The following is a 20,252-nucleotide window of genomic DNA, read 5'->3' as shown; positions in this document are numbered from 1 at the left end:
TGGTATGGTTGGTATTTTACAGTCTGACTACTCACTCTAACTGTAAAGAGCTCTTTCTTATTTAAATGCCAGACTCACCATTCTTCCTAAAAGAAATTAATGCCATCTAGTTCACAATAAAATACCCACTGAATATAGATCTCACACTTTGTATTTCATCTGGACTTCCCCAATCAGAAGTACCCAAGGCTCAGTATTTTCTCCAGACTTCATGCCTATAAAAAATCTGGCAGTGGCTTATCTCCAGGAAGAATAATAGGATAAGGGCATTTAAACTGAAAATGCCTAATCCTTCTCTTCCCTTTTATCATATGTCGGGGGAGAACTGTGAGGTCCCGATACATATACAAATTTTCTCCATAAACCATATCTGAATATGACTCAACAAAGCACCTTATTCATAGTTTTACACTTACCGGGTTCAGCCATAGATCGAGGTTCTAGAAGAAAATTACACATAAAATTTAGTTCAATCTTGTGATTTTCACCTTTTGTTTTATTAATTTTTATTAATAGTAATGCTAATATCTGTAACCCATCTAACTGTGACTCAACTGCCTATATATGATTATATAAAGTATGAACATATTTGTATTTTCTGACTATTGATATTCAGTAGCTGCAATAATAAAAATAGAGATGAAATTTGTTAATTTTATCCAAATGTGTGTAGAATAGTATGGATGGCCTTGAACCAACATTACTTTACTTTTGCATTTAATACATATAAAACTCCTTCCCTAACATGGCAATTTTCATTGTTTGTGCTTTTGTTTTTTTCCACCCCTCCTACCAAGTGCTGTAACTTTTACATTTTAAGGCCTTGGCCCCACTATCAGTATTTGGTCAGTATTCGGTCAGTATTTTTCTCAGGAGTGGGAGCCAAAACCAGGTGAGGAACAATGAGAGAAAAGGTATAATAGAAACAAGTCACCAATTCTGTATTTATCACCCACTCCTGGTTTTGGCTCCCACTTCTGAGAACAAATACTGAACGAATACTGACCAAATAATAATAGTGGCGCTGTGGCCTAAGGCATAGTATTTTTTTATTTCAGTGATGAAAAAAAATTTGGAAATTCATAGAAAAAAAAATTGCTTGTGTCGCCATTTTCTGAGATTCCTAACATTTTCAATTTTTGGTTGATGGGGCTATTCCATTTTGGGATAGATATGATGTTTTGATCTCTTCTTATTGCATTATTTTCAGGTTGCAGCAGCTGAAAAAGTGCAAGTCTGGCATTTAATTTTTTCTCATTACAGCCTTTACCAATCAGGTTAATTCATTTTATATTTTGATGTATTGACACTACATATGTGTATTTTTTTTCCAAAAAATAATTTATTTTCCTTTAACGCGGGAAAAGGTGGGTGATTCAAACTTTTATTTATTTAATTTTTTCAAACTTTTTTTTTCAGCGCCCTGCAATGGGCGGTTAGAACAGTGCAACCCCTAAGCCATGCGCTGTAAATGCCACTGTCACAGATTGGCAGCAGCATTTATCAGGTTAACAGCTGCGAGCGGAACACAGCAATCATCTGCTCGCAAAGATGTGGGCTTAGCTTCTGAGTCCGCATCAAAGAATGGGACCTGACATATGATGTACCAGTTCTTCATTTATTGGGAAGGAATAAAAACTGATTCAAAAGTAATCTTAGTTAAAGAGTAACCGTCATTTTAATTTTTTCATAAATCAATAGTACACGTGAAAAATAGAAACTTTATAATATATCTTATTAGACAAATCCGCTTCTTTCTTCTTCTGGACTGATCATTCATTCTCAAAATTCTCAATTCATGGGTAAAATCTGTCTTCAGTGAATACAGACTTTCCCATCACTGAGATACAAGATGACTTTTTTTTTTTTATCGGTAGCAGCTGCTATCTGCTATTTCAGTAATGTGAAAATTTGTCCTCACTGAATACAGATTTTAACCAAGAATTGAGATCCAAGGGGTAACTTTTCTCCTTGTGGAGAGTGACATGTCAAGTCTGACATGCCAAGGTGAGGAGACTTTTAAGCCGCAGTGTTCCTCTGGGAAATATGCAAATTGTCTCTTCAGAGAGGAAGAGGACTAGAACTCTAGTGCCACCTAAAGGAAGTAGCAATCCTAAAGCGCCAGGTGCTGAACGCTGCCCTCATCATTGTCCCTGCGAGCGCTGCAATCAGCACCAGCAGGGGACAATAATAGTAGTATTTTGCTCCCGCAGTGTCCAACTGTAAAAATAAGAATAAAATAAAAAAATCCTTCTACTCACCTGTCCTAAGTGTCCTCCGCTGTAATTCATGCTGAGGAGCCGGGTCCCGGAGCTGAGCTCAGTGAGAGACAGGAGACCGCTCGCTGAGCTCAGCGCAGCTCTGGGGCCCGCTTGCTGCAGCGAGTCATTCTTTCTGGTTCCTTGGCATGAGCAGTCACATGGATTACAGTGGGGGACACTTAGGACAGGTGAGTATAAGGATTTTTTAATTTAAGGCTATGAGCCCACGATGCAGAAATGCTCCGGATTTTTTCCTGAGCGTTTCTGCATCTCCCTGGCAGAAAAAACGCATGCGGATTGTACATGCATTTTTCCAGCCAGAGACAAGCAGAAGTGAAGTGTTCTTCACATGCATTTCCGCATGCGGGTTGCTTTCCAAGCAATTTTAGCATCACTTGAAAAGTGCTTGACAACTTGGTCACACTATATAAATCCATGCAACCGGCATGGATTTATATAGTGTGACCAAAAGAATGGTAAAACATAAAAAATAAATATATACTTACCTTCTGATAGCCCCCGGTGTCCTTGTCTCGGCTTGCTGGTAGATTAAAGGACCTGCCGACGTCAGCGGTTGCGTGACCCGTCACATGACTAAATTACGTCACCGCAGGTCCTTTTTAGTCTACCGCGAGATGCCGGCAAGCCGAGACAAGGACACTGGGGGCCATCAGAAGGTAAGTATAATATTTATTTTTTATTTTATTCTTTTTTTTACAGGTACTATGGTACCCGGGTCTGGAGGAGAGTCTCCTCTCCTCCAGACCCAGGTACCATCCGCACATTGAAACGCATGGAATCCGCATGTACAGATTCAGTGATGCGGATGACAAGTGTTCCAATGCAAGTCAATGGCGGCGAAAATGCCGTGCTTCTGCAAAATAATTGGTAGTGCTGCGTTTTTTTCCGCAATGATAATCCGCAACGGAAACTTCTGCAGCATGTGCACAGCACATGCAGATTATCATTGGGGAACATGGCAGACCTTCTACCAAGCGTTTTTTAAGCGTTTCTGCAGCGGAATTGCCGCTGCGGAAACGCTTAAAAACCGCATAGTGGGCACACAGCCTTATTCTTATTTTCCACAGTCCGTGAAAATACGCTGACATGTGCACATGGGTCTACTTGTGAATGGGTCTACGTGTGTCAGTGTCTCCAGTATGTGTGGAAACTGTCACCATACATACCGGACACATTGACGTATGAAAGTGCCCTAAGGCTGCATTTCCACAATCAGTATTTTTTTGATGTTGCAAATTTTCTGCAGCATTCCTTGCATTTTTTTTTAACATGCGTTTTTGATGCTACGTATTTTGTCTCTTTTTGGTATGTTTTAAATAAAGCTGCTTTGTTTTTAATACTTCCTGGTAATTGGCTTTAACAAAACTTTGATACATTCATGTGTGGATTACATGCATTTTTTTCCTGTGGATTTTCCTCATCTAATGCAAGTCTATGGGGAAAATCTCACAGAAAACTCGGAATACCCGCAAGAGAAATTGACATGTTGCAGATTTGAAACACGCACCGTAAGTCAGTTTACGCAGCATAAAAAAAAGCACAGTGGGCATGAAATTTTAATAAACCTCATCCATTTTGCTGGAACTGTAAAACGCTGCGTTTTTTTTTGCATGGTGAAAATGCGCAATGTGAAAAACTCACTAAAACCTTATTGTGGGAATTTAACCTAAAACTCCAGCAGCGCTCAGAATGGCTCAGATTATAGCACTAAATTACGAGTAGCAACTGCAGCAATCACTGGGAGCACTGGTGAGAAGGACAGTTGGTGGTCACTGGTAGTCAGGAATCAGGCCAAGCGGCAGCCGGTGTCAGGATTCAGTGCTGCCTAGTGGTAGGGATACGTGGCATAGTGCCTGCAGAGAGAGGCTCTGGTACAGGGGGATCACCTCTCCAGATTTCAACAAAGGGTGGTCCTAATAAGAAGGATAGTACCTAATTTTTGAATGGTACAAAAGTTGCTTTGTATTTTAGATTTTGGTAACCAAGACCAAGAAAAGAAGCAGGGGGTAGGCTAAATTGGTTTTCGCTCATTTTGCCAGCATTCTTAGGAGGGCCTCTAATATTCTACAATCTAGGATTGATATGTTGGTGAGAATGTGGACAGGTATATGTGTGGATGTTGTATTAAATAAAATCAAATACAGGGATGAAAGGGCCCCCTGGATTGCGTTTAGAGAAACACCAGAATTGGATTCCTGGTTGTTTAGATATCAATACCAGTACATATATCAGTACATGCCTTATCGTGCTTACTGGATCGCCGACCTTGCTCACCCATTGATCGGCAGTTCGGACTCGCCTGGAGAAGGGATCTAAAATCCAACCCCTTCCCTTTCTTTCTTTCCCCCCTTTCTTAACTTTGCCTCTTACACAACTTACCCCTCTTTTACTATTCCCATCCTTCATTCGTTTTTGGCTATATTATTTGCTTTTATTTGCATTTCTTGATATTTACCACAGTTATTATCAATGCTTATAAAGATGCATCGTTTATACTGTTAATTGTTATCTAAATGTAATTTGCAATTCTTTCAATAAGAAAATCTGTGATTTTGTATCGTGCCATATTCAACTTATGTAATAAAATTGATTTACACAAAATATAGGGATGAAATTACTTTTCTGTAAAATCCGAAAATCTGGTGAATCTTCAATCAATGTTCCTTCTCTGTACCATTCAACCTTTGGGGAAGGAGATCCCTTCACTCGACTTTCAAATACAACCAACTGACCCTCAGAAGACGTTATGTCTTGCAATGTCTAGAAAAAATAAAAGGATAAAACACATAGGATTATTCTAAAAAAATCCATAAATATAACACCAGTAAAAATAATCAGTGATTAATATCAGTAGATAGGCCCTGTTTTAACAACTTTAATGATGCTGTATTAAAGGGAATCTGTCAGCAGGTTTTTGATATGTAATCTGACAGCAGCCTGATGTAGGAACAGAGACCCTGATTCCAGCGATGTATCACTTAGTTTATTGGGTGCAGCAGATATGATAGAATCACAGTTTTCTCTGCCGCAGATCTAGCAGAGCTCAGTTGTTGATCTGTGTATACCCTCACCCACACCACAGCTTCTTGTGTACATTGTATAGTGACAGAGAGCTGCTAATCAGTGCTGGGGGTGGGTTTGGACTAGGATGCATGAAGCAACTTGTCCTGCAGTGATAATCTTCTGCTAATAAAACACTGATTATATTGAAACAGCAAAACACAGCCCAGTAAGTGTTACATCACTGGAATCAGGGTCTCTGCTCCTACATTATGTTGCTCTCCGATTACATAGTGAAAACCTGGTGACAGATTCCCTTTAAAGCTTTATATTCTGTAGATGTTCACTTTTGAAATGATTTATTGGTAATTATAATTATAACTGGATAATTATGAAACAACCTAGGGAATATAGATACTTCACCTTTGTAAAAACAGGAGCAGCCATTAATGGTCTTCCGTCCAATCCTTGTAGGTATGTAGTCGAATTCTGTGAAAGATTTAGACATGACATATAAATATTAACTCTCACAAGGCAAAAATTTTATTCTCTTTTACTGGTGAAATATTAAAACCAATCATCATTTTAATAGCAAGTAAAATCTTTAGAGAAATACTAAGTACTAAGTAGATACCGGTCTGACGCCTCTCACCCAGCCAAACCAGAACTCACACTTTGCACCGACGAGGGGCAGTACCCCAAAACACAGTGTCTGCAAATGGAGTTTCTGGTTCTTGGCTTATATCCTAAGTCATGTGATAAGGCTTGTTAAAGGGTCAATATTGATTTTTAGGATTGCTACTTCCTGTAGGTGGCACTAGAGTTCTGGTCTTCTTCCTCTCTGAAGAGACAATTTGCATAAGTACTAAAGTAAAAGATACATGGAGATTAGGGAAGAATTGTCATGTTCCATTTTTATGCAATAAGAATTTTAATAAAACCAATAATAAAAACTAATTTGCAAGATCAAGATCAAATCTCATCATAAAACTATATAAAAACTATGCCATATCTCACAAGTCATTACAGGTAAAGATTATCCATACTTTTAATAAGTAGGGGGATCTGATTAGATGCAGCAGTGCTCAGCACTTTTTACTACAAATTACTTTGCAATGCTCCCTAATTCTTCAAGAATGGGATGAATATAAAAAAGGTAAAGCCCTGTGAAGCCCTTTATATAATGAATCTTCCCAAGTGTATCCTTCCTGAAAGGGAATGTGTCAGCACGATTACACCCCCCAAACTATTTATATGCACATGTAGCTCTTTCATAGGCAAGTCAAATAATACCTTTACATGGCCAGACTGCCCATCCATTACTGAGAAATCAGCGTTTAAACTGATATGCAAATAAGGCAGAAGAGGTATGGTAGAGCTGAAGCCTCTGTCACTCCAGCTCCATTCTTTGGCCGGCGCCGCCTCCTTCTTGGCTTATATCCTCTATGCTGTGTGACTTCAGCTAAAGGAGCTGTCAATCAAGCAGGAGGAGGAGATGCTGCGCAGGGAATAGAGCCGGAGTGACAGAGGCTTCAGATCTACAAATAGCCCTTCAGCCTCATTTACATATCAATTAATATGCTGATTTCTCAGTAACGGACTGGCCATGTAAACATATTTCTGGAGTTGTTTTTGAAGGAGCTACATGAACATATAAATGGTGTGAGAGTGAAATCCTGCTGAAAGATTCCCTTAAAAGAGGCCGTCTGGTTTAGAAAACCCATTTTGAAATATACTTCTGGAGCAGTTAATTATGGGGATTATCTCATTTTGGACCTCGATCAATTAGTGAGTCTGGAAGAACTAACAACATTGACAACATATTGATTTCCATGAGCACAATTTTGTGCTTCATTTCCCCAGGGGGAGCAAAACGGTGGAAATGAACATTCACTGTCAAGGTTTCCCATGATTATTGGGAGCGCATCTTATTTTTAAAGGGTTTCTGCCAGCAGTTTCAGGGGCCATAAAGCTTATATATTTGAGGGGATGAGGAGTTGAAACATACCTACTGTATATTCTTGATCATGCAGATTGCATCACCAATGAATAGAATTTTAAATCCTCCTCGATCTGTGATTACAAGTTCCTTGAAGGCGCTTTCTTCATGCGTCCAGACCCTGAATGCTCCCCAGGCCATTCCCTTTGAGTGATAGCTGTAATGTCTAATCAAGAGACTGGTACATCCGTCACTCAAGATAAAAAGGGAGGGGCGAGGAACGTACAGTTCTTGTAACTTATTGAGCACGGACTGCCTTGAAACGTAACCGTATTCACATGATGATTTTTTGTTATGTGCAATACATGTGGATTACCTGCTGTTTATCATAGGACATTCAGACGCTTTTCTGTTAGACCTCATTCATACGAGAAACACGGACAGATTAATTTGATCAGAGATTGATCAGAGTTTGCTCTGAATGTCATCAGTTTTTCTTGCACACGGACAAAAAAAGAAAAATCTGTGAAAATTATACCGCACTCTGATCTAATCGGATCAAAATTGGACATGCCTCTGTCTTTTTAAAGGACCTCCCGGTCCGAGGAAAGAATCGGACATGTGAATAGGCTCATAGACTATCATAGGTAAGAATGCTATCTGTGAAAACCGCTGATGGCACTCGTACGAGAAAAATTGATGTCTGAATGTGCCATTAGGACAGTATCGGACTGAGTTGGCAAAAGCCCTCCAGTAACATTGACTCTTGGGACCCACTGTCCAGCTACATGCAAAAATAACCTGACACTAGTACAGAAATTTAGTTTTGCTTCTATGTAATATTAATTTGGCTAGCTTGTTTAATAAATGATTAGATTATACCTTTTTCTACAAATTATTAATCAAGTGTAATAGCACTACTCATTGGCACTCTTTCACAGGGGCCTACCAGAGGATTCTCCTCTTCTCCTGTGGGCCAGTCCGAGCCTGCATTGGGGTATGTGCACAAGACATTTTTTAGACACAGGCCTGCCGAGTTTTGCTACAGGAAGACGCTTCAGAAAAATGCGGTATTGTTTTTACTGATGCGTCTTCTTTTGTGTATTTTTGTCCTTTTTTAGCGGCGGTTTAGCCACCAGCCTTTGTCTCAACTACTGTATGTATCAACTACTGAGCGGTTTCAGAACAGAAGCCATCTGAGGAATGATCAGGTCACTTCTTTTAACCACTTCATATCTTTTCAACAGTAAAGTGATTAAAAAAAGGCTGAAAAGACTAAACATATGAACAGCAGGTAATTTTTCCACTGCACTGCATATGTGAATTTTTTAAAATGTTTTTCAGACAGGTTACCGAGCATACGCACCTGAAAAACACGTCATGTGCACATACTCTCAAGCGCCATACCGATTATGTTGCAGGTTGTTATTCCGCAGTGTCTTATTGCATCTTATTGGTGACCATATCATTATTTAGCTCATTTGGCTCATTAAGGCATTTTTAGAATTGGAATATTAAGTATTACAAAAGTGAAACAATCGAATATTTTCTCACCTGTTGCGTTACTTGTCCTTGCTGTACAACAGTGATTGGAACATTTATTTCTTGAGGGGCTGCAGGTTCAGATACTTCTTCTGCCAAATTTTCACTTTGTGACCTTCACAGCAATACAGAAAAGACAATGTTAAAAGGGTTTTCCTTTTTCAGGTAAGTTGTGTCCTCAGGCGCAGTTTGTTGTAAAAAAAAACCCTGTGCTTTATTCACCCACCTCAAGTACAGCCTGCTGATGTCATGTTGACAGCGTTGCAGCCAATCAGTGAGCTCAGCAACTCTATCTGTGCAGATGACATGAACCACTGAGCTCACTGATTGACTGCAGGGTTGTCGACATGACATCAGCACTGCAGACATTAATAGACACTGAGAGCAGCAGAGGAGACTGAACGCTGAACCTGAGGAGAATAAGTATAACCACTTTGTTTGTTTCCACAACAAACTGAGCCTGAGGACACAGGTCTTCTGAAAACGGAAAACCCTTTTAAGGCTCTGTGCACACAGGGTATTTTTCAGAAGGATTCTGCCTGGAATCCACTTCATAAAGTGCTGCAAAAGTGCCCCATAAAATCAACATAGTGCACAGCAATGTCATAATGAAATTATGGTGCACATGTTCCGTCTTATGTCACTTTGTTTAACAGCTTCTGGGTTTGGAACCCTGAAACGGCTAAAAGAAGAGACATGCTCATTCTTCGGGCAGCTTCCTTAAAGGGGTTGTCCAGTTTCGGAACTCAAGTCTGCAGTCACTCTATGTGACTTCAGACTTGTGAATCCTCACAGTGTGCAGTGTTCACACTGTGAGGATTCTCTGGTGTCAGTGCCAGGAGCGGGTAGTTATGTGACCGCGAGTATGCGATTTGTATACTCCCATCCACATTCCGATTCAACGTATCCAGCCTTGCTCAATTCACTTGTATTGAGCGGGCTGCATACGTCTAGTAGGCACGTGGCTGCATACAGTCATATGAAAAAGTTTGGGCACCCCTATTAATCTTAAGCTTAATGTTTTATAAAAATTGGTGTTTTTGCAGCAGCTATTTCAGTTTGATATATGTAATAACTGTTGGACACAGTAATGTTTCTGCCTTGAAATGAGGTTTATTGTACTAACAGAAAATGTGCAATCTGCATTCAAACAAAATTTGAAAGGTGCATAAGTATGGGCACCCTTATCATTTTCTTGTTTTAAATACTCCTACCTACTTTTTACTGACTTACTAAAGCACTTTTTTTGGTTTTGTAACCTCATGGAGCTTTGAACTTTATAGCCAGGTGTATGCAATCATGAGAAAAGCTACTTAAAGTGGCCACTTGCAAGTTGTTCTCCTGTTTGAATCTCCTCTGAAGAGTGGCATCATGTGCTCCTCAAAACAACTGTCAAATGATCTGAAAACAAAGATTATTCAACATAGTTGTTCAGGGGAAGCATACAAAAAGCTGTCTCAGAGATTTAACCTGTCAGTTTCCACTGTGAGGAACATAGTAAGGAAATGGAAGAACACATGGACAGTTCTTGTTAAGGCCAGAAGTGGCAGGCCAAGAAAAACATCAGAAAGGCAGAGAAGAAGAATGGTGAGATCAGTCAAGGACAATCCTCAGACCACCTCCAGAGAGCTGCAGCATCAACTTGCTGCAGATGGTGTCACTGTGCATCGGTCAACTATACAAGGCACTTTGCACAAGGAGAAGCTGTATGGGAGAGTGATGCGAAAGAAGCCGTTTCTGCAAGCACGCCACAAACAGAGTTGGCTGAGGTATGCAAAAGCACATTTGGAGAAGCCAATTTCTTTTTGGAAGAAGGTCCTGTGGACTGATGAAATCAAGATTGAGTTATTTGGTCATACAAAAAGGCGTTATGCATGGTGGCAAAAAAACACAGCATTCCAAGAAAAACACTTGCTACCCACAGTAAAATTTGGTGGAGGTTCCATCATGCTTTGGGGCTGTGTGGTCAATGCTGGCACTGGGAATCTTGTTAAAGTTGGGGGACGCATGGATTCCACTCAGTATCAGCAGATTCTTGACAATAGTGTTCAAGAATCAGTGGTAAATATGAAGTTACAAAGTGGATGGATCTTTCAGCAAGACAATGATCCAAAACACCGCTCCAAATCTACTCAGGCATTCATGCAGAGGAACAACTACAATGTTCTGGAATGGCCATCCCAGTCCCCAGACCTGAATATCATTGAACATCTGTGGGATCATTTGAAGAGGGCTGTCCATGCTCGGCGACCATCAAACTTAACTGAACTGGAATTGTTTTGTAAAGAGGAATGGTCAAAAATACCTTCATCTAGGATCCAGGAACTCATTAAAAGCTACAGGAAGCGACTAGAGGCTGTTATTTTTGCAAAAGGAGGATCTACTAACTATTAATGTCACTTTTCTGGTGAGGTGCCCATACTTATGCACCTGTCAAATTTTGTTTGAATGCAGATTGCACATTTTCTGTTAGTACAATGAACCTCATTTCAAGGCAGAAACATTACTGTATCCAACAGTTATTACATATATCAAACTGAAATAGCTGTTGCAAAAACACCAATTTTTATAGAACATTAAGCTTAAGATTAATAGGGGTGCCCAAACTTTTTCATATGACTGTATATGCAAATAGCATACTCGCGGTCACGCGCCCATCTGCTCCTGGTGCTGGCACCAGAGAATTCCGACAGCGAGCACACTGCGCACTGTGATGATTCACAAGTCTGCAGTCACGTAGAGTGACTGCAGACTTGAGCTCCAAAGCCCTTGAGCTCCAATCCCTTTAACAGTGTAGAGTAAAAGAGGATGGCAAAAAGCGGGTCCCTCAGATAAACAGTTTATAATCCATATACTTTGTATAACAGAAATCATTAAATCATTCATAGTACTGACCTTTAGTGTTACACACTAAAATACATTTCTATTCTGCAGCAACACTTTATCTAGTCCACTTATCAACAAAGGGCTCATATGTCATTATATTTCACTTTACTTAGCAGAAAATTGTAAATTTAGTACAGATTAACACTGCATTATTTGACTTTATAAGTACTGATTCTTAATTAAAGTGGATCTGTCAGAAGACATCACAAAATAAGCTGCATACATTAATAAATAAATATATTTTATACCTGATGAGACTGGTGCACTAACTTTTAAAATCAGTGTCAGAATAGTTCTATAAGCATTTAAGCATTGGTGAAAGATTTAAGGATTTTCTACCTGATATTAAATTAGCAAACAGCTCTTTCAAAAATAATTAGACAAGCATTCATTTCTTGGGAGCTCTGAACATTTCTTGACAAGTTTCAGAACTTCTATAGACGTTTAATGAAGAGATCCCATGTGCAGTCACCTCTCTATTCTAGACAGCACTAGATAGGACCCTGCTTTGGAGACAGGCGCAGGTCCCAGAGTATCTGGTGGATATGCCATTAATGTCCGTGATGGGAATAAGCCTTTAAATTTTAACTGCCTGTAGCCACCACTAGAGGGAGTTTAGAAGCTTACTGAATATTATGTACTAATTGCGCTGAATAATAAAATATTATGCAGTTAACTTCCCCAGTGATGGCAACAAAGCAAGCGATTTAGAGCTTTATATTAGGAAAAAGGTTGAACCCTAAAGAGCTATTATTTAGAATTAGTGATGAGCGAGCATGCTCGTTTTTTAACCCTTTCACCGAGCATGCTCAAGTGCTTACCGAGTATCTTCGGCGTGCTCGTATATTATATTATGTTCGAGTCCCTGCGTCTGCATGATTTGCGGCTGTTAGTCAGCCTCAACACATGCAGGGGTTGCCTGTTTGTTAGGGAATGCTCACATGTGTTGAGGCTGTCTAAGAGCCATAAATCATGCAGACGCAGGGACTCAAACATAATATACGCGCATGCCAAAGATACTCAGTAAGCACCCGAGAATGCTCGGTGAAAGGGTTAAAGGAGCATGCTCGCTCATCATTATTTAGAATGCATACACAAAAAAACATCATGATGATAAAAGGTTTTAGGCTTTAAATTCAGTATACAGTAAAGTAAAACAATAAAAACAAATTCCAATTTGTTTGTCCATCCACCTGTGTGAAAACTAGATTTCAATGACTGCTGAAAATTAGTTTTTGAATCAATATTTAAACGTATTGTCCAGTGAATACGAGATAGCATGTGTCCCGTGGGGATCCAACCGTTGGGACCCGCAACGCTTAGGAGAACAGGGAACCTTTATGCCAATTAGGATGGAGCAGCAGTACAAAGTTCCCTGTTAGAGATTAAAATTACCCAATCTGCCGATCGGTGCGAGCTCCTACAGAAGGACACCCACTAACCAGCAAGTTTCTACCTACTCTGAATAGCTGATAGATTGTTTTAACTGGACAACCCATTTAACATTAAAAATTGTGATCAGTAAAAACAAAGATGTTTTTTTCTCCTCCAGTCCTGATAAAACTTGCTCTAAGCATAAAAGATTTATCCACACTAATTTATCAAGAATTAATTACATTCTCAATCATAAAGGGAAATTTCTGACAACAATTGGACTTTTCCATACTAATTATTATCTAAAGTGGAGCTCACGGTAGAACTATGTATTCTCTATATTGATGTGAACCACCGGAGCTTGTAGACATTATTGGCTGAGACTAGAAGATGGCATCCAGACTGAAGCAGGGATTTTTTTCTAATAATGTAGTTTTAGAAATGGCTGAGCAAAGTGTAAATGTTTTATATCATCTGAAAACCTTCATAAAATAAAATGCTATTGTACAAAATGATTCTGAACAACACATACGTACTGATCCATGTCAGTCTTGCTGGTTTCACCTTCAGACTCAGAGGAAGATGCACCTGACCAGAAAAAAGAAAGTGACTATAGCACATTTTAGGACATAATTCTTGAGGCGTCTGGGTCATGATGGAGTACTCTCATATTATTTTAAGTCTGTGTTCTGACTGTCCATTGACCTTACATGTATCATACTGAGAAGCTTTCCCTTGTTTCAGTGTTGATGGGTATGCAGATTTACTTATTTAAAGTACCACCTCAGCAGTTTTTTTTATTGCAGCGCTGGAATGGTGCTACTAATGTAAGTTCACTGCCACTATTATTATATTTACCAGCCGCCGTTTTCATCTTTTAACAGCGCCGCTCCGGTCGTTTTCTGCTAGTCGTGACTTGCCAGATCGCTCCAGTATTTGTCTGGTGATCCTTAAGTCACAACTCAGTGTCAGTCTATTTTGACCAGAACAAGGCTGAACGATGCTCTCATAGACTTAAAATAAGAGCTTGTGACCGTTACCTCTGACTTCCGGTCATTTAAAAGTTGCGGTTAGAAGATGGTGGCACAGGATTGGAGCAGCACCAGGAAGAGCTGAAGGTGGCGCCTGGTGAGTATAATACTAGGAGTGGCGCTTAAAGCTTCATTCAATAATTACATTGATTTTGGTGGAATTTATGATTGACTTAAAGGATTATTCTTAAAATCACAATTTGGTCTTATAAAAATATACACATATAGCTATTAATTTGTGCCAATATAACTCATTTTTAAATCTGCCCCATTTTGCACATATCACCCCCCAAAGGCTGCCCCTCCAGGCTCTCTTATATGATATCTCAGCAGCAGGCAACAAACACAGCTCAGCTTGTGTCTCAGCTCAGCACTGCCTAGTAATTACAAGCCCCATTTTGGAAGAGTGCAGGACCTTTCAGCTCTGCTATAAGCCAGCTACCAATGCTGTAAAACACAGGCAGTGAAACTCCTGTAGATGGCAGAAGATAAAATTGATGAGGCAGGGTGCTGTACAGGGCAGACATTGCACAAAAGCATAAGGTCAGTTCTACAATCAGGCTAGCTGAATGATCACTCTCAGAGGTTGGGCTAGTCAGGAACACACATTAGAGGGGGAGGGATCTGCAGCACTGAGGAGAAGCAGGGTACTGATGAGAAATGTAGTTTAACAGTGTAAGAATGGAACTGTCCTTTCAGATATGTGATACATATATGGGAAATAGAGATAAAAAAGACACAAATATACAAGAAAGTAATGTTATGTTGGGCATAGTCCGTATACTAAACAATAAATATGCATTTATTGTACTTTGAAAAAAATAATGCAATTGTGTCAATAACCCTTTAAACAGAAGAATAATTTAAAATACTTACCCATTGTTCAGTCATTGCATGGAAAGTGAAATGTGATCTCATCTAGAGAATTGCGTCACAGTGTGTGTTCCCTGTCAACCTTGCCTATTTTTGTTCACTGGAGTCATATCTGTTGTATTCAACCATTGTCTATATTTAACCTATTCTAGGAATTGTCTATGGACTTATGTATGTAGCCTCACAATATACATATCCGACTGTAGCCTTAACTATGTGTGTCACTTGATTCATTTGACCAGCACACATAATATCTATGCATTACATTACCTTCTACATATATCTCTGCAGATGTTGAGTCTGTTCCATAGATATTGGAAGCAAAGCAAGAGTAACGTCCCGTGTCTTCTTCAAAAGCCTCTGTAATAACTAAGGTGTCCAAATCTCCCTTTCTCTGGATTTGTATATATGGAGAGTTTTCAAGTTCCTTTCCTTCACAGTACCACCTGTAAAATGAAAACAAGCAATATATATTCTTATTCCAAAGAACAGTGATCGTAAGAAAACAAGAAATTAAGATATATGACAAAATGCTTTTTTTTCCTTAGCAGTGCCAATATGTTGAGATGCTGCAGCGTCTTCACTGTCTGACAATCAGCACAAACACACTGTGATGGAGGGGATGTATGAAAAAGTATGAACGTATTTACTTCCCATTGGTTATATATCACAAACATATTCCACTCAAATTTGTTTTTGGCCATAGTCTAATTTACCTATTTTACACATACACACACTCACTTTGAGTGCTAGAGACACGAATACACACACCTTCAGTGTTTGGAGAAACACATATACACGTACACCTTCAGTGCTGGAGAAACACACGTACACATACACCTTCAGTGCTAGAGAAACACACACATGTGCAAACACACTGGGATGATACATAGCCTCTCAGTATGTTTTTGAGACAGTTTTAGGTCCTTCTTGCAACACATGGATAAATCTGTCGCATTTTATCAAAGAGTGATTTACTAGGTATAACTAAAAGCCCACACAACTGATCCAATAATACCCTGCAGGAGGAATGTTAAGTATGTCCTGTAGATCTGCCAGGACTCATATTTCATTGACACTATATGGGCTGCTGGTCATCACTGTGAGACTGTTTATATGATAGTTGCATTTTTGATACAAACATTTCATTAGGAGTTTGCTATTTTTTTTTCTTTTCAGGCATTTTTAAATGCCATTTGAATAACTGAATTAATGTAAGAAATGTCAGCTTGACCAATAGTAGAGAGACTGATACAGTACACTCCTTTGAGGACCAAATGAACAGAATTTCCACTGGCTGCTCAGAGAGAACAGAAGCACCCATGGACGATGGCCACTTACTAAGCTTAAGCAAACTTATACTTATTAAAATTGCCATTGTAGTCACTATTAAAAATGTAACACTTTTTATTGGCAAAAATGTTGTTTTTGAGTTAAAAACTGCTTTAAATTTATGATCTCTAGGTGTCTCCCTTCCTTCCAACTGACTCTAATGCTGGCTGTTAAAGGGGTTTTCCCACTAACAAAGTACATTTCACTTAATAGATCTTAGAGTAAAAATATGTTTCACAATTGGATGTGTAAAAAAAGTGTTCTGTTCACAAACAGGTATGAGCCTTACTAATCCCGTCTGCTGTGGCAGTCCTCACCTTTCTTCTTGTGACTCTCACTTGCGCTGATCTGGTCTCTGACCCCTGAAATGAAGCCCACACAATTGCAGCTCAGACTGGAGTTTTAGTGCTCTGTTATAGCCCTTAGGGCATAAGAAATCATTAATTTCAGGAATGCTTTGATGGGGACAAGGATTTTTATCATCTCTTCCAAGAGCCAAGAAGGTCTCTCCCTTTTCCATGTCATTACTTAGCAGTGTAATGATACAAAGCTATTGAATTCCTTTGGTAACCAGGTAGCATTTCCACTGCAACATGGTCATGTTACGATGCTGGCGTAGTACTGCTGGAAACCAGTGGCCGAAGGAGCACAAGCAGGAACAGCAAGCGGTATTAGAAGTTCTTGGATAAAGCAAAGGAGTTGTAGGAAGCAATCCGTAAATGAATGAGAACAGTCTGGGGAAGAATGTTCAGGAGCTGGAGGCTGAAACTAGGCTAACAGCTAGACACAATACTTACGCAATGAGTGAGAGATCCATGTGGCTTTACGTAGGCCCAAACAGGAAACAAGATTGATTCCGCAGGTTCAGAATGTTCCATATTAGTAAAGGGCAATTGCAGAACACAACAGCAGCCTCCAGTGGTAAGGAGTGGCATTTCAGCACAATTATCAAGGTGAGCAACAGCAGCCACTAGTGGTCAAACTGCAGAAGGACAGCAGGAATTCTGACAGATCAACAGTAACCCATAGCAACCATAACAGGATATAAAAGAACAGAACATGGTAGTGGGATCCACGCAATGTTAGAACTGTTTTTGTAAGAGGGCGGTGCATCATTTTTCAATTCAATTTTACATCAGTATTTCTAAGCCAAAACCAGGAGAGGGTGAAAAATGCAGAAGTGGTGACGTGTTTGTATTATACTTTTCCTCTGATTGTTCCACTCCTGGTTTTTGGCATATAAATACTGAGGTAAAATACTGACCATATACTGAAGGTGGCCTTAATGTGTATGGGGGCCTATGTAAGAATTGCCATGTGCTTATTCGGTTTAGCTAGAGGTGAAATGTTTCCTGTAGTATGCCTAAGGCCTCCTTCACATGTCTGTGTTTCCAGTACGTGTGGTATCTGGACACATTTCCATTTTTTTCCGGCAGCAGGGATGACAGGGGCCTATACAAGTCTATAGTTCCAGGAAAAACATGTAAAGCACACGGGTGGCATCCGTGTTCCATGCGTGTGCTGTCCGTGTTTAACATTGCAAAGTATAGGAGAAGCTTTGTCATATATTTCTTTATCCATACTGGAAAAACACTGGTGACACACTGATAGAAAACACTGATGGCACCAGTACCGGTTTTTCACAAACATGTTTTACTACGAAGTAGGCCTAGCACAAACTTAAAAGAGTTGTCCACCTGTGGTGACAATTTTTTTTTCACTTCAATGCATGAATTTGCATCTAAAAGTAATTTTTGCAATTAGTAAAAACATTTTACGTTGGCCTTCTACAGCCTCTGTGTAGCACTATTTTTGATGGCTGCAGAATCAAGTAATTGAGAATTAGTCACTGAGCTTGTTCTTTTGGTCTTACTGGAGAGTTTGTAACTTTTATCTGTCTTTTTCTGAGTTCCTCTCAGACTGATTTATGATTACAGACCACATCAAAGTTTAAACGGGTTATCCACTACTAGGACAACCCCTTCTTGAACTAAATGTTTGGCCCTGATAAAACCAAAAAGCTTTTACTCACCCCTCCCGTGCCGGTGCCATTCAACCGGTGTCAGCACGGCTCCTGTGCTGTTTTTGTGACATGTGACACCGGCGTCACTGTCCTTGCCTTCGAACAAATCGAACATGAACAGGAAGCCCGGGCTGCGGCTGCTCTCTGATTTCCTCTTTATGTTCAATTCGGCAGGAGGCGGGGACAGTGACGCCAGTGCTGATTGGGCGCCGGGGTCACGTGTCACAACAACCGCACGGGATCTCCAGGGTGGACAATCCCTTTAAATAAACAAAAATAATAAACTGACAGACAAGTTTTAAAACATGTTGGTAAATGCTTACTGTATTGTATGCAACAAGTACTTTGTTATTGATATCGTTACTATAGAATTGTACTCTAGCCATACATCCCAGAACCATGGTTATGTTCTGGAGCAGTACAACATAACTAGTTAGATTTGCTATTTGAAGACTGCTCATACTTTTCATATATTAGTATCTAATTACAGCAGACTTTGATTTATTTGTGTGCTGTCTCCTGTTGATGCAGCAGTCTGTCACATAGTGCATGTTTAAGCACATTAATCACTAAAATTACTTTCAATCATCTCTGTTTGTTTAGCTGCTACTTGGAAGCTCTTGTGCAGTATTTATAGGTAAACAGTGATTATTAAAGAGGTCGACACAACTGGGAAAACCCTCCTTAGAATGAAGCCACCCCATGGTCTGACTTTTCTAACCCCCAGAAAAATTCTGGTGGCGTAAGCTGGGTATGCCCAGTAATTTCCCCTGCAGCAACGGCAACGGAAGAAACTTGGTATCACGCTACATCCATTTAAATGCATTGATACTATATTTCTCCTGTTGTCAATACTGCTGGGGACATTACTGGTTCTCTGGTTCATAGAGTACAGAACCAAGATGTCCATATACCCTTTAGAGGGAATCTGTCAGCAGGTTTTTGCTATGTAATCTGAAGACAGCATGAGGTAGGGGTTAAAACACTGATTTTAGCAATGCCTCTCTTATGAAGCTCAGTGTTTTTTTTTACTTGCAATGGTTGTTTTAGCACCAGGAGCTCATCATTGCTGGGACACATCAGTGCGTACATGCTAGTCTGACACGCCCCCTCCTGTAATAGGCACCTCACTGTCATCGTATATGTAGAGCCTGATGTGGGCGGGGTTAGCTTCCTCAGCTCTGCTGTATTGTTAAATCTAAAAACTCTGTGTGAGAACGACTGCACCCAATAATCTAAGTGATACATCATTGGATTCAGCTTCTCTTTGCCTGTGTCAGGCTGCTCTCAGATGAGGTAGCAAAAACCTGCTGACCGATTCCCTTTAAAGAGGTAGTGTTATCAGGTCATCACCCAATCGGAGGACAACAAAAAGTAATGACAGGCAACCAGATTCTATTTGTAGGCCACTTACTGGATGTCTTAGGGTATGATCACATGCAGTGTTTTGCAGCATTTTTTTTCTGCAGCCAATACCTTCTCCTTTCTTAGCAATAAAAACAATCCTTTCAAAAAGCAGGTTTTACAGCATTTTTGCGATGATTTTGCAACCATTTTTTGGTGGGTATTACATGTGTGATTTATCTACAGTATATGTTTAATAAAATTTGTTTTATTCAGCAAAAACGCAGCAAAACCTGTTGTGTTTGCACTTTCTCATTACTTTCTCTGGGTGAAAAAATGCTGTGGAAGAATTGACATGCTTCAGGTTTCATGTCAGTTGAAACCAGAAGTTTACATACACTATATAAAAAGACACATATGCATGTTTTTCTCAATATCTGACATGAAGTCAGAATAAACCTTTCCCGTTTTAGGTCAATTACAATTACCATAATTTTTAATATTTGCCAAATAGCAGAATATTGAGAGAGAGAGAATGTTTTAAGGCATTTTTATTACTTACTGCAAAGTCAAAAGTTTACATACATTTCATTACGTATTTGGTACCATTGCCCTTAAACTGAATT

General features: G+C 39.6%; 1 protein-coding gene across 6 annotated transcripts in view; it reads right to left on the bottom strand.

Annotated features, from left to right (window-relative positions):
* MYPN (myopalladin) overlaps positions 1-20,252 on the bottom strand; it is a 283,025-nt gene that overhangs the window by 60,511 nt on the left and 202,262 nt on the right. For 5 of the 6 annotated variants that reach the window (XM_073685590.1, XM_073685593.1, XM_073685588.1 and 2 more), the window contains 6 exons: positions 15,198-15,373; positions 13,560-13,611; positions 8,776-8,878; positions 5,706-5,771; positions 4,901-5,042; positions 417-440 (listed from right to left, as the gene is read on the bottom strand). In XM_073685590.1, the coding sequence (XP_073541691.1) occupies positions 417-440; positions 4,901-5,042; positions 5,706-5,771; positions 8,776-8,878; positions 13,560-13,611; positions 15,198-15,373 (563 nt within the window). The remainder of the gene's footprint in view (positions 1-416; positions 441-4,900; positions 5,043-5,705; positions 5,772-8,775; positions 8,879-13,559; positions 13,612-15,197; positions 15,374-20,252) is intronic. The other variant, XM_073685589.1, reaches the window with a different exon arrangement.

This window comes from Phyllobates terribilis, unplaced genomic scaffold, assembly GCF_046119375.1.
Source record: "Phyllobates terribilis strain yellow unplaced genomic scaffold, ASM4611937v1 Scaffold_5__5_contigs__length_657084704, whole genome shotgun sequence".
In the NCBI taxonomy this organism is placed as follows: domain Eukaryota; kingdom Metazoa; phylum Chordata; class Amphibia; order Anura; family Dendrobatidae; genus Phyllobates; species Phyllobates terribilis.
This window is presented reverse-complemented; position numbering and strand designations above follow the sequence as displayed.